Source organism: Astatotilapia calliptera, chromosome 15, assembly GCF_900246225.1.
Source record: "Astatotilapia calliptera chromosome 15, fAstCal1.2, whole genome shotgun sequence".
Classification (NCBI taxonomy): Eukaryota; Metazoa; Chordata; class Actinopteri; order Cichliformes; family Cichlidae; genus Astatotilapia; species Astatotilapia calliptera.
Genome location: NC_039316.1, coordinates 19187140 through 19200994, shown reverse-complemented (window position 1 = coordinate 19200994; position 13855 = coordinate 19187140). Strand labels below are relative to the sequence as shown.

Below are 13855 nucleotides of genomic sequence, written 5' to 3'. Positions count from 1 at the left end.
ATGGTTACAATGTAGACAGAACTAACAACCTAACAGAAAGATCACAGACTGACTGCTTCACCACTGTGTGAAATTCTCACAATTCAAATGTCTCAAGGGATAATATAGTGAAGTGTCAAGGAACTCATACTAACACAAGCAAAGTACTCTTTACCATTATCCATCAGGCCTCTGGTGAGGAAGCTGGTGAGATTACAATCAGTTGTTGAACATGAATGGCGGGATACAAAGTTTGGATGCAGATTTCTTTTTCTTTTTTTTCACAACAAATGAAAAAACTGAAAAATGTTTTGATTATGATTTTTCATTTATTTAGTTGGGACAAACAAAACAAAGAATCCAGCCAGAAAAACTGTATGCAGCACAACATCAGTAACAACCACAGCCGTGAAGGATATTTCAAAAGGTAGTCACTCAAACATTCATCCTTTTGTCATGAATTATCGATTTTTTTTGATTAATAATGTTTTTGTACACTTAATTTAGACATGTCAGATTTGATAAATGACAAACCTAAGAACTACATAAAGAGAAAAGTGGTCTCCATCCACTCATCCCCAACTGGTTGCAGCCATCTGGCTCAAGAGTTGGGAGTTTGCCTTGTAATTGGAAGGTTGCTGGTTCAAACCCCGGCTTGGGCAGTCTCGTTTGTTGTGTCCTTGGGCAAGACACTTCACCCGTTGCCTACTGGTGGTGGTCAGAGGGCCCGGTGGCGCCAGTGTCCGGCAGCCTCGCCTCTGTCAGTGCGCCCCAGGGTGGCTGTGGCTATAATGTAGCTTGCCATCACCAGTGTGTGAATGGGTGGATGACCGCTTGTGTAAAGTGCTTTGGGGTCCTTAGGGACTAGTAAAGCGCTATACGAATACAGGCCATTACCACGATCGAAGTTAAAGTTGTATGATTTTTTTAAATGTAATGAATCAGAACAGTAACAAAGTGCAGCCGTTTCCTTTCAGCCCCCAATTGCCAGGTGAGAATATTAATCTTAATAACACAAAATAACACATCTCACATGTTTTTTGTTATGACTGCTCTAAAGGTAACAGGCTTTGTCTTAAATGCACAAGCTCACCCCCCAATTTGTGTATTTGTTTAGGTTTACCAATGCTGCTGAAGGTCATCTCATCGCATTTTGTATGTGAAGAATACAGACTCACAACATCTCTCCTTCTGCCTTTCCTCTTTCTCTCGCTCCTCTGTTTGTGTGTGGGACAGTATGAGAGATTCATCTTCTGCGTCCCTGCTCCATTTGGCTGCCACATATGTCTCAAATCCCTAATCAGAGCCTTTAAACATTTGATCATAAATTCACTCCTCTTCAGATTGTTGTTAGGTTTGTCTTTAGCATCACTCAGTCTCCATCAAAAAAAAAATGCTACTTGAGTTCTTTGTTTTTCACTTGATTTTTCCAGTCACTAATTTTAAATGTCCCGGGCCGTCTCCTCCAGACCAAATACTTAGTCTTGGTATCCCTGCCTGCTCTGTTTCTCCATCACTCTCCAAACCCAGATGCAAGACCCAATCCCCTCTAGCTTGCACATACTCCCTGATTCCAGTGCTAAAGCCTGCCTCAGAGTCCACCTCTTTGTTTTACCATAATAATTTTCAATATATAATATTAAAAAAATGAAATGTTGATGTTATTTTTTAAGCCATTTTCTGCAATGACTGAGATTGGAATAACACAACGGCAATCATAGTTCAGTGTTGTAACATCTACCTGTCAAAGTTTGAATCGCTGACAGCTAACCGAAATCATCACTCTGTGTTGTCCGGTTTGTAATGATGTATTTTGTTATGGCTAATGATAATATAACTTGATTTGTAAAAGGTTTTCGATTGTGTTTTTTTACATTTGTGTATATTGTGTGAGACTAGGGTCAGTGGGGGTCTGAAAACAGTAAAACAGTACGCTGGTGTTTTAGCTTCACTGGTGTTAGATTAACTCCTGATGGTGATACAGATGTTGCTTCTCGCTGCCAACAGACCAGGAAATAAACGCTGTGAATATTTCATCTTTAAGTCTACTGCTGCATATTTAGATGTGAAAAATCAGAGATTTTGAATTGGTGATATTCCCACACATTAAACTGCTGCAACAGTGCTAAAGGACATTGAAGGCAACTGCGCCGATGCCTGTTCAGAAATGTCTGGACCCATGGCACATTTGTCTAACCCTCACGAGTTAATCTGGAACACCAGGAGCAGGCTGTTTCTGCTGGCATTTTTAACTCTCACAGCCCACTCAGCTGATAGTGGACAAGATTTTTATAAAAAAGCCACTTGTTTCAAAAAATAAAAAAAAAATACAACAACATAAATGTGTGAAAAATAGTGGACATAAAGACTTGAGTGGGAAAGTTTGGTGGCAAACATGATCACGAAGATGGTCTGTTTTCTCAGAATAAGCAAAGACTAATAGCCTTCACACCTTTAACCTCATTTTCCTTTGTTTGATATTTAAATGAAAAGCGAGGGAAGTTTACTAAATTCATTCAGTAAGTGACCTCACTATGATATCACTATGTGATAATTCATTTTAAAGGTAACAACACAAAACATATTATAAATGAACAACCTACCCATTAATGTTACATCATTCATCCTCTAACTGAGGAAGGCATGTTTTGCAACTTGAGTTTTGCTGACCTTGGAAACCAGAGGTGAGCATCCTGTAGACTACAAAACTATTTTTTCTGTCCCTCTGAGTGTGTGTGTTTGTACATGTGCACGCTCTCCCTCATGTTGGTTGTCTTTGGAAATTCTGTAAAAAGCTTACCTCTCGCACACATTAGTCACTTAAGTAGAAGCACAGATACTTGTGTAAAAAAACAACAACAACTCCACACGGATGAATAATGATTCAACTTCTTTAACTAAGTAAAAGTAAAAAGGTGAATCAGGAGTTTGACACTTCAACTGTTTGTTCCTATGTGATGTTTGTTTTCTAACAAACATCTTAGCTAAAACTCTTGACACATTCAACTTCCTCAGTCATTTTTTTTAATATAATGTCAAACACATAACTGTCACCAATGCATTGTAGGGATGCACCTCCTGAGGTCATTTGCTAAAGTTGTGATGAGGAAGTGATATCTGATGAATAACGGGAAATACAAACAGTCTTGAAGAGTCATCAGCTCAGAGACGGTGACAGTCGAGATTGAGAACAAGAAAGAAGTGAGACAGAGAAGCACGATGGATGAGCTCAGATGGAGTAAAATGTTTTTATGTCTGATATCAATCATTCAGATTGCAGGTAAGAATAAAGGAAACATTTTAATAGCAGTAAAATTAAATATTACAATCCAAACCTTTATCATAAACCTTTGTCTAAAATGATCTTCACTCTGACTGTGAAAAGTGTTGCATTCTAATCTAGTTTTCATATTTCTTTTCAGAATTCTCAACAGTATCTGCAAATGAAACCACCATTTTTATGAAAGTTGGAGATGATGTCACTCTGCCTTGTATAAATGTGATAGATGAGCAGAATAACTGTGATGGGACTACGTGGACCTTTGCTTCAAGAAACAGAACACTAATAGAAGTGATCAGCTTTGGACAGCTTGGTGAAAAAGCCAAAAATGCATCAGACAGACTGAGTGTTACAGCAAACTGTTCTCTGCTTATAAAGACTCTCACAGTCGAGGATGTTGGTTTTTACTACTGTAAACAATACAGATACCTTCAAAAGCACAGACACAAACGTCTGGTTAGCGAGTCTTTGGTTGATCTCTCTGTACTCACCTGTGAGTATTTTACATTATATTTTCAGGCGGACGATTTTTAGAATAATAATGACAGCAGTAATTAATTTTTCGAATTTGTGGTGTCTTTGTTTCATGTTATCTCCATCAGTGACTGAACATGAGGACAATGATAAGGTGACAATAAATTGCTCTGTGGTGACATATGAAAAGTGTCATCACACAGTGAGGTGCCTGTTTAAAGGTCGAGCTGTGGACAGAGATAACAGTCAAATAGTGACTTTACAGACTGGCTGCTCCACCACTGTCTCTTTACTCAAGTCTCACCATGTTTACTCATCAAGAGATTACCTTTTGGACTGCGAAGTGAATGATGCTCATACAGAAGGGAAGCTGTTTACCTTCAGCCCTCAGCTATCAGGTGAGAAAACAGGAGACAAAATAATCAACTGTTTAAGATGATTGAACCCACCCAAAACATTTATTTGTTTGCTTTTGTATTTATGCAAAAAAAATTTTAAACAACAGATGAAAACATGTTGGTTGTGTCTTTTTCATTTTATTTCAGGTGACAGACAAAGGACAAATAATCCAACCAGAAAAAATCCAGCAGGCTACAGTCAGTCCAATACCCAAGGTATTTATTCAGTAATGTACTTTTTACTTGCATGCATGGGTATACAGTCACATGAAAAAGAACGTTTTCACAGAGCTCGATTCAGTCCTGTGAAAACTGCATAAACCCCATGATTCAATATCTTACAGAGTCAACTTTCGCAGCACTAACTTGAAGTAATAGTCTTTTATGACTATATCAGTCTATCATAATTTCTCCTGGCAGCCCTTCCAAAGAAACTATTCTTGCTCAGTCTTTTTGACTTTTTGATATGACTTTGGTGGAATTAGACCAATGCTGGTAAGGTTGTTGCTGTATGTTAACACCTACCCGAGAGCTTCAGACCTGTAAACTGTCAAAGTTTCTTCTTCTATAGAAATGCCCACTCTTGATGATCAGTTAAGTCCATTTGATTAGTAGCATCTGACTCCAAGTTGCTCTCTTAATTCCTATGGAACGATTAAGGATGTATTTAGTTTGTGCTTAGGACTTTATGCATGATGTATTTATTTTATTTTTGATTTTACATGTTTTAAGTTATGTGTTCAAACTGATTTAAATAAAAGAAATAGCCAAATACCTTCAGAAACAACATGTGTCTGTAAGTAAAATAACACGTCTGAACTAAAATCTCCTTACTGTTTTTCTTCCATACATCTGAAACGCAGTGACTATGATTCACATTGTGCTTTTGTGTGTTTCTGTTTTTGCTATGGTAACAGTGTCACAGTTTAAAATAGAACACAATGTTAGGCATATTTTGTGTGTCATGTAGACTTAGTTTAAGATACATAGAAAGTTTTTTAAATGTTTGAAAAAATATTCACTGAAAATGGTTTTAAGTTTGTTTTTTGGGTTTGTTTCAGCTATCCATTGGTACGTCGTTGCAGCTGTGGGTTTTGTCTTGCTCTTGATAACAGCTGCATCTGTTATCAGATGGAGAAAAACAAAAGGTAAAAACATCAAAAGTTAAAACACATGTGCTTTTAACAGTAAATGTTACAGTTAATTGTTTTTGTCTTTCCAGCAAACAAAACACAGACGGATGAAGATACTGTGAGTTTTTTTTTAAAAAAACCCCAATATATATATATATATATATATATATTTTTTTTTTTTTTTTTTTTTTTTAAATGGTTGTAGGAAATAAGAATGACAAATAAACACCAAATCAGCTCATCTCTGAGGAGTGTTAACAAGAACTAAACTGTCTTTATAAAGGACAGTTTTCCAACAGATGTAACTGTCTATTTTCCAGGGACTGAGTTTGAACTCTACAGAGACTCAGACTGCTACTTAAAAAAGTCCCAGCATGGGAAATCCCACACCACACCCACAGTACAGTCAGAGCACAGTTAAAACCACTTCTTCTTCTATGTGCTTGTTAAGTGCATGCGACTCAATGAGATCTTATAAAAGATAAGGAAGTTAGACTGAATAACAGTGGGACAGACCATGAGTTGTAAAACCTGAGGTTAGAGGTCAAAACATGTAAACTTTTTGAGATATTTTGCTCTTCGCTGTGTAGGTAGATCATGAAGTTTCCTATGCCACCGTCAGCTACAGAAAGAAAGCCAAGAATAAAGCCCAGGTAACGTGTCTTTCATAGATGCTTATGTTGTATACTGATATATTAATAGGTAATGTGTGCAAGCTGAGATTATAATTCATACTTACCTTTAAAATTTGTTGAGCTCTATCTCTCTTATTTTAACAGAGTGTTAATTTATGTTTATTTATGTATCCGACAATTCTCTTTGTTTTCAGGTTCAGGGTGATGATGAAGGTGATGCAGTGATCTACAGTGTTTTGATGGTTTCTTCATCTCCTGCAGCCACTGTCAACCCCAGTAACCCACAATAAAAAAAGAAAATAGAGAAAATGGCAAAAGGATTTGATCTTTTTTTAAGAAAAATAAAAATGTAAATGGATGTGTGATTAGAGACTTCATAAAGCATAAAACTATTATAGCAAATGCTGGGAGTCAATCGAGAATCAAGGCCATCCTTGGGTCATTCCCACTATTCAGTGTCATTTCAAGATAGTAACATTGCAAAAAGTACATTTCTAATTATCCATAATGTTATAATGTGATCTGAAAGAATGCTTGTTAAACTTTTAGAGAAATATACCAGTCAAGCTCAGAATATTAATACATTTTTCCAGGTTTTCCACATGTGGTGCAGGCCAAACATCCCACCTGTTACGGTACAATCTTATCTCTGTTACTGCGTTATTAATGTACAGTCACTTTTCTATTTACATTTCCTAAGAGCTAAAATGTCCCTGTGTTTACTCTGCAAATGTATTTCAGGGGAGTGCTAATAAAAAAGTATTATCAAGAAAAGGCACAATTATTTTGAAGCATGGTGTAATTTCACTTAATTAGATTAGATTAGATTAAAAATGAATTTTAATGAAAACTTGTCCAATTTTGCAATTATTCCATTTGTCAAATTTATTACCTTCAATAACCACACAGATGTTTATCTTACGTTTTTTTAATTACTTAATTTTGAAAAAACAAACACAGGTAACAGGTAGACATCACAGGGTGACTTCACACCCATGAAAGCTTGTACCCGTAAATTTTCAAGAAAGGCTCGTTATTTTTGGTATAAGACATTTGAGGAGAAATTATTTCTTCACTGTCCATCTCCAAACCACAATTTGAACGTATACAGAGATAATCATAATGCACAAAAGACAGTACGATTTGTTGTTGGTGCATTTTTTACGCAGACGACATAGAGATGAGATTAAAGAGAGCAAAAAAAAAAAAAAATGATATGAAACGTTTGTGCTGCAAAAATGTTAGTTTGTGCCGCTGTCATTTTAAAGGTAATAATAAAAATATGCTTCTAGAGGCCATCAGAGGTCACTCTGGATCACCAAAGTCCAACAGTTTTGCTGCCTCTGATTCTCTCCACACATGGGCTGCAGTCTGCCTTCACAAAGTTCTTTTGTTATGTGTGCCCACAGATTTCCGAACATGGCTATCTTAGGAAAACCAGTGTGCATGGATTCATCCATATTTGCCATCACACACTTCAGCACCATTGGCAGTGAATTTCAGGTTCTGGTTCAGGCCACAACACGTTTTACAAAAGCCTCTGATTTTTATGAAACAAGATAATGTTGTGGGATTTACGTTGGCTCGTTTAGAAATGTGCATGTACTTTTAACCTGTTTCCAGATTCCCTGGTTTACTACATGAGTCCATCTACCTGGCTTCAAAATGGTGTAGTCCCTTTTTTGTGAAAAAAATCTTTTTGTATGTGACTTGATCTGGAACCATATGTATCCACTGTTCAAATGGGAGCTCAACATTGAAAGTGTTGCAGTCTTTGTTTTGAAAAGGAGAACTACTTGGTTCAAAAGCACTGACATTGGCACTGCTGCTGTGTCATCTTTTCACCAAGTTGTTTGCACAGATTTCCCCATATGTCATCACTTTAAGATAAGATAAGATAAGATAAGATAAGATAAGATAAGATACCTTTATTAGTCCCATGAGTGGGAGATTTCATGTTAAGGCTGCCGACCAATTGCACGCAATGGCGGCGCCATCATACCCTCCGACCATACATACATTGCACGAAAACATCACATGGGGAAGACAGGTTAGAGAGGTATAACAATGGAAAATGCACAACACGAGGAAAGATAAGGAGAAAAAAATAACTCCCCCAGACTAAGATCCAACAGGAAGATCAGTTTGAGAACAGAAAAAAAACCCTACTCTGCACATAGCAAATGAAAAAACTCTTAATACACCAAAGAAACACAGGGATGGGTAAAGGGTGAGAGACAGCCAGTGTAGGCAGGGCATCCGGGCCTGCAGCCTGTGCACTGGTGTCCTTGATCCACCATCTGCATCGGAAGGGAATAAGCGTCGAAGCGTCTGTCTGTGTGTATGTGTCCAGAGTTCAGCTGAGACAGTGTCCTTCACCCTGCCAGGCGAAGTAAACAGTCTTCCAGCCAACCCGGCCTTGCGTAGGATAGGAAGAACAGTCAAAGCACAGTCTGTTATCAGGGTGTTTTTGTTCAGCTCCAGCCTTGATACCACAGCTGGCACTGAAGCGGTAGCTGCATGAAGTGATGATGGTTTTTTACTTTAGTGCGAACAACTCATGTGAATTTCAAAGCTGTTCTAACAGTGCGACACTGGTCTCTCAATCTTCCGTTGGAGAGCCGCGAGCTTCTCCATGATGTTATCAAACTTACACTCCGTGATGTTGTCATTCTTGTGCTCAAAGAGCCGATTCTGAGAACTCACGACCCCAGTGAGCTTCTCCAAGATGTAATCCAATTTGCGCTCAGAGGTGTTATTCTGAGTGTTCACGGCAGCCGCAAGTTTCTCCAAGATCTTATCCGTGCTGCACTTAATGAGCCCATTTTAAGAACTCATGCCTCGTCCCATCGTTTCAATTCCAGCGGGCAGCCTTGTGGGGGTTTGAATAGCCGGTTCCGCTTTCTTAATTCTTCGATAAGCCAGGGCCAAGCCAGCTCCAATCAGCCAGAACCCTGTTATCATGGTTCCGAATAGATAGATATCTTCAGTAGGGATGGGTACTGCTATCCGACTCCATTATGGCACGCACTTTGAATTCTAGCCAATCATTTTACCTTTCCAAGGATAGTAGGCGGGCCCAGGTACGTACGTTCTTTTAGAGCAGAGCTACAGATTAAAAAGGCCCAAGGCGAAGCGGTCAAAAGTCTGGCTGTACTTCACAGCAAAAGATGCAAACTCAGCAGCCTGCAACAAGTGCTTTAAGGTGATACTGTGCAAAAGAGTTAACACCTCGAATCTGATGAAACACCTGGCCACGCATAGCGGGGTTTTTTTTAAAGCCAAGAAATGCACCGTATTTGATAGCTTGCTGCAAGAGCCCACACCGAGCACATCTACTGCGGGTGTGGTGCCTGTTATCGACCCGGAGTTAGCAACATCCCCCAAGAACCCGAAGAGCTTGAGTTCTGGCCCCTATGCCAGTGTAGCAGAAATGATGATGGATGATGATGGCAGCAGCAGCAGCTGTTCTTCTCTGGGTGAGTCGCTTAATGTTGTTCGTGTGTAATTTACGTTGAGTAGGCTAACCACGTTATTACATTAATGCAGATTAGGTGAACTAGCAAACACCGTCGTAGTTACATGCGGCTGTCTTCTTGTTTGATGGCAGATACTCCCTTCACCCTGACCAAAAAGGCTAAAATGACCAAAGAAAAAGTGGGAAACAGCTAAACATGAGATGTTTTTGGACAAAGTTTGTGTTTTTTCCATTGATTAAGCACTGCTTCCAGCCAAGAGTGATACCATATATCCCCTATAGCTGCAGAAAAGGCTAACATTGTTATCTTTTTGCAAAAAAACAGCTAAACATGAGAGGTTTTTGGACAAAGTGTCTGTTCTCCATTCTTTAAGCACCGGTTCGAGCACCGTTTAAGCACCGGCACTGTTTCAAAAGTACCAGTTTGGTAGTAAAACCTAAACGATACCCATCCCTAATCTTCAGCATCTTCGATCGACAGCCCCGCCAGGCACAAGACCCTCCAATTCTGCCACCCGTCCATATCCGGCAGGGAAAGTACCTCCAGGACACTCAGGCTCACCCGAGCCCATACTTCTCGTTGAGAAAAGGGTGTCAATTGCATTCAGGGACAAGTTGATCAAATCCATAATTCCTCTTTTAGGTTTTAGAGAACGACCGTGAGAGAGTGTTCCAGGGAAAAGTAATACATTGCTTAGATGAAGGGAAGTTGTTTTTTTTTCTTTGCAGTAATCTTTCCAATAATAATACATATGCACTAACCTCATGCTTGCGGTTAACAAAAGCCTAAAGACAAAATCAAGTTAAGTTTTTTTACCTGAAGTTTACATTTTTTTTAAGGTTGGCATTTATTTTGTTTCTTTTTAATAATTATATTGATTCTATTGATTGTTTGCCAAGCACTGAGGTCTCTGCTTAGACTGTGCTACTGGGATCACTGATTTAAAAATGAGGCAAAAGCACCAAAGTTGTGCTCAAAAACAGTACAGTGAGCTACAACCTGTTGCTTTAATAACTTTAAAACACACTTATTGTTTTTTAAATACATACGTATTCAGTTTTCTAAACCTAATTATATTAAAAAATAATTCAAAAACATCACCTTAACACCCAAATATACGTAATTCAAAACTTACTTTATTTATTACCCATTTGGCTGGTAACATGGACCCAGTCTGATGAATAGTTACTGAATATTACTGCTGGAGTCTCAGCCATTGACTGTATGTAAGCTATATAATAATAATAATAATAATAATAATAATAATAATAATAATAATAATAATAATAATAATAATGGATTGCATTTATTGGGGCCCTCAAAGCACTTTACAATGCCACTATTCATTCACTCTCACATTCACACACTGGTGGAGGCAGCTACAGTTGTAGCCACAGCTGCCCTGGGGCAGACTGACAGAAGCGAGGCTGCCATATCGCGCCATCGGCCAGCCGGGGCTCGAACTGGCAACCTTCCGGTTACAAGACGAACTGCCAACTCTTTGAGATACAGTCTTTTCTTTAAAGGCTGAAGTCAAAGCAAATCATTGTAAAAACAAGACAAGTCAATAAAAAATAACCAATAAATATAATACTAAACTACATCTAGCCAGGTGGAAGGTCGATATTATGGGACTTGCCACTGGACGGCGCTGTTTCTTTTGGGGTACCTCTGAGAGCGCAGGGGATCATGGGGATGCTAGCTTGCATTGGTTTTATGTGGGTGTGCAATGCCTTTTTTTGCTGCATGATCTGTTTTAAATGCAAAGTGTGCAACAGTTTAGGCACCAGGAGTTGCTGCAACCAACTTCGCCGTTCATCTCAGAGGGATCTATATTCCGTTTTCTGCTGGATTAATGCACTGTATGTATTTGAGTTCACACTTGTTCACACTTGGAAAATGTACCTTGTTAACTGTTTAATCTTAGCAGGAGAAGCCACTAAGGTTATTTTTGCACTGCTAAGTTTGTTTTATTTCTGTATGGGTTTATATCAGACACAAAATGAGGCTAGACGTCCTTGAGTTCCAGATGCTGATAAAGTTGGGGAAATACCCTGCAGTAGCAGTGGGTTACTAGTGCACAAAGCTGTTACTGGATAAGAACTGTCTGTAACAATTTTATTTCTTTATTTTCACCTTTTTTATTTTCTTCTGAGCGCTTACTTTATCGTTCAGATTAAAAGAACCCCAAAGATAATCTGTGTTCTCGGCTGGTTAATTTAGCCAGGCTACATACAATAGAGAGAAAATCCAGTAAATATAATTATATTATGTAAAAAATATACAAATATTTACATATAAAATAAATATAATACTGTTTCAAAATAAAAGCCTTTTGAATATCTGAGCTGTTTACCTCTAATTTAAAAAGACATTACAAGGGTACTAGTTTCATTTTAATCTAAACATAATCTAAATTGACACTAAATCAGTTTAAATATTACAGCTGAAGGTGATTTTAATAAATGTACTGCTGCTTGACTTTGTTTTACTACTGCAGTATAATTTATCATGTACAAAAGCTCCAAATGTTGTTTCTCTGACTTAATGTTCTGATGACGTTTGTGTTACTTTGCAGGAAATAGTCAGGACCCAGATGAACTTGTGCTGGAATTCAGTGTGGGTGAGTAATATGAGCATTTATGAAGGCTGTCCATGACCTGTAATTAAATTTAGCGTCATTAGTGCCACTCATTGCAAGTGACAGTGCACATGCTTTCAGCATGGAGTCTGCTCTTATGGTAGCAAAATAAATTCAGAAAATCTCCATCAAAAAGCAGCTCAGCAGCAGAAATATATATGGTCAGCTGGTTGTGAGTTAATGAGCATGTGAAATCAGTGTGAACATTTTGAAACAACAACTCTCCAACCTCGTAATTGTAAGACTGCCTGTGCAGCCACAGGAGCCTTCAGAGAGTCTTTGGCTGTATCCCAATTCAGGGTCTGCAGCCTTAAAGACCACATTCTAAGGCCGATTACGTCACAGCGACGCAACAAAGGCTGTCCCAATTCAAACGCTGCTCGAAATGTGGCCCTCAAATGCATCCTTCATTTCCCTGAATTTTAAGCATGGGTCTGTGTAGCCTTCATGGCCCAACATATCCCAGACTTCATAGCACGGCCGTGGGTGTGGATAATTTTGCCGAAAGAAACGGCAGACGGCTAAAGAGGGGCGGCCGAAGAGTAAACTCTTAAAAGTAAGTACTGAATATTATGTCACTTATTTATGTGCAAATGTTTTTATAACAAAGTTATGTGACATTAGCAATGTTTGTACTAACTTGGTTTTAAAGCCTTTACTTCAAAATATACGCCGTTCAATAGTCGACCTTAATCTTACAGAGAATGTGATGATTTTGTGGATAATTAAAGTCAGTCATATATCCACAAACACAACAAGCTGAAAGTCAGTGATGCTGCTCGGTTTGCAGTCCTGAATATCACAGCACAAGCAGGATTCACTGCACTGTTAATGTGAGCTATGTTATATTGCTGCCTCTGTTCGGTGATGTCGAGCCAAACGCACTTTAACGTGTGTTTGAACGAGCTGACGGTTCACTCGTTAAACTGAAAGAAAGATGCTTTAATCGCAGGAGTCACACATGTGTCCACTGTACCATCTGGGAACTCTTCTTGTTTAGCACTCGTAATAACACAAACACTAAATCCTCCTTCTCTTGTGCTGTTTTGTAGCAGTGTGTACACCTGAGACTTTCACCTGTCTGTCTGTCCTGCACTCTCTCTCTGTTTCTTTCTCTCTGATTGTGGAATAAAAGTATGAACATGTATTTATAAGTTACACTTGTGTTTGAATCCTGCAGCTTATCACACATTTGATTTCCATGTGTGACAACTGCAAGTGTCCAGAGTGAGGACAGACTGAGGGACCCACTGCTGCACATCATCTGTGAGGCTTTGCACCCCTGATGATCCACCAGGACAAACTCAGCAGTGTGTGAGGAAGAGGAGGAGGAAGAGCCAGCAGCAGCTGACAGATGGAGAGAATAGACAGACTGTTCCCTGTTTGTGAAGGACTGCTAGGAAAGTTTAACATAACTAATTGTCTGTCCTGAATCAGTCTTATTAGGTAATGTTCAAATAATTTTATCATTCCAGTGTTTTCAGTGTGGGAGAAAGTACTCAGGGCCTTCAAGTTACGCACTATGAAAGGCAGCAACAAGTTTAATGTCCAGAAACCTGAAGTATGTATCAGCAGCAGAATGGACCTAAAAATAAATGTTTGTTCCAGTTCTATGAAGCTTTGAGTATTTTGGATCAGTAGCACTGCTGTGTTTGTTGCATCATATTGCTGTAATTGTTTGTATGCTTTATATATTCTGAGGTAAGTTGATCTATAGTGTTACATCATATTCTATAAGGATGTTATGTGTTGGTTTACTTTCTGCCCAGTTTGACCCATTTAGCAGAAGCCAGCCTGTTTAAGGCTCTGATATCTATTCTGTATGACTTAAAGCAG

At 38.7% G+C, this 13855-nt stretch overlaps 1 protein-coding gene across 1 annotated transcript; it reads left to right on the top strand.

Moving 5' to 3' along the window:
* The first annotated feature begins 3042 nt into the window (after positions 1-3042).
* On the top strand, positions 3043-6206 carry LOC113006835 (uncharacterized). The gene is made up of 8 exons (XM_026143034.1): positions 3043-3259; positions 3402-3752; positions 3862-4131; positions 4279-4347; positions 5193-5279; positions 5354-5382; positions 5855-5917; positions 6094-6206. Exons 1-8 carry the CDS (start codon positions 3199-3201, stop codon positions 6187-6189), a joined length of 1026 nt encoding a protein of 341 aa, XP_025998819.1. The 5' UTR covers positions 3043-3198; the 3' UTR covers positions 6190-6206.
* Positions 6207-13855: the final 7649 nt, after the last annotated feature.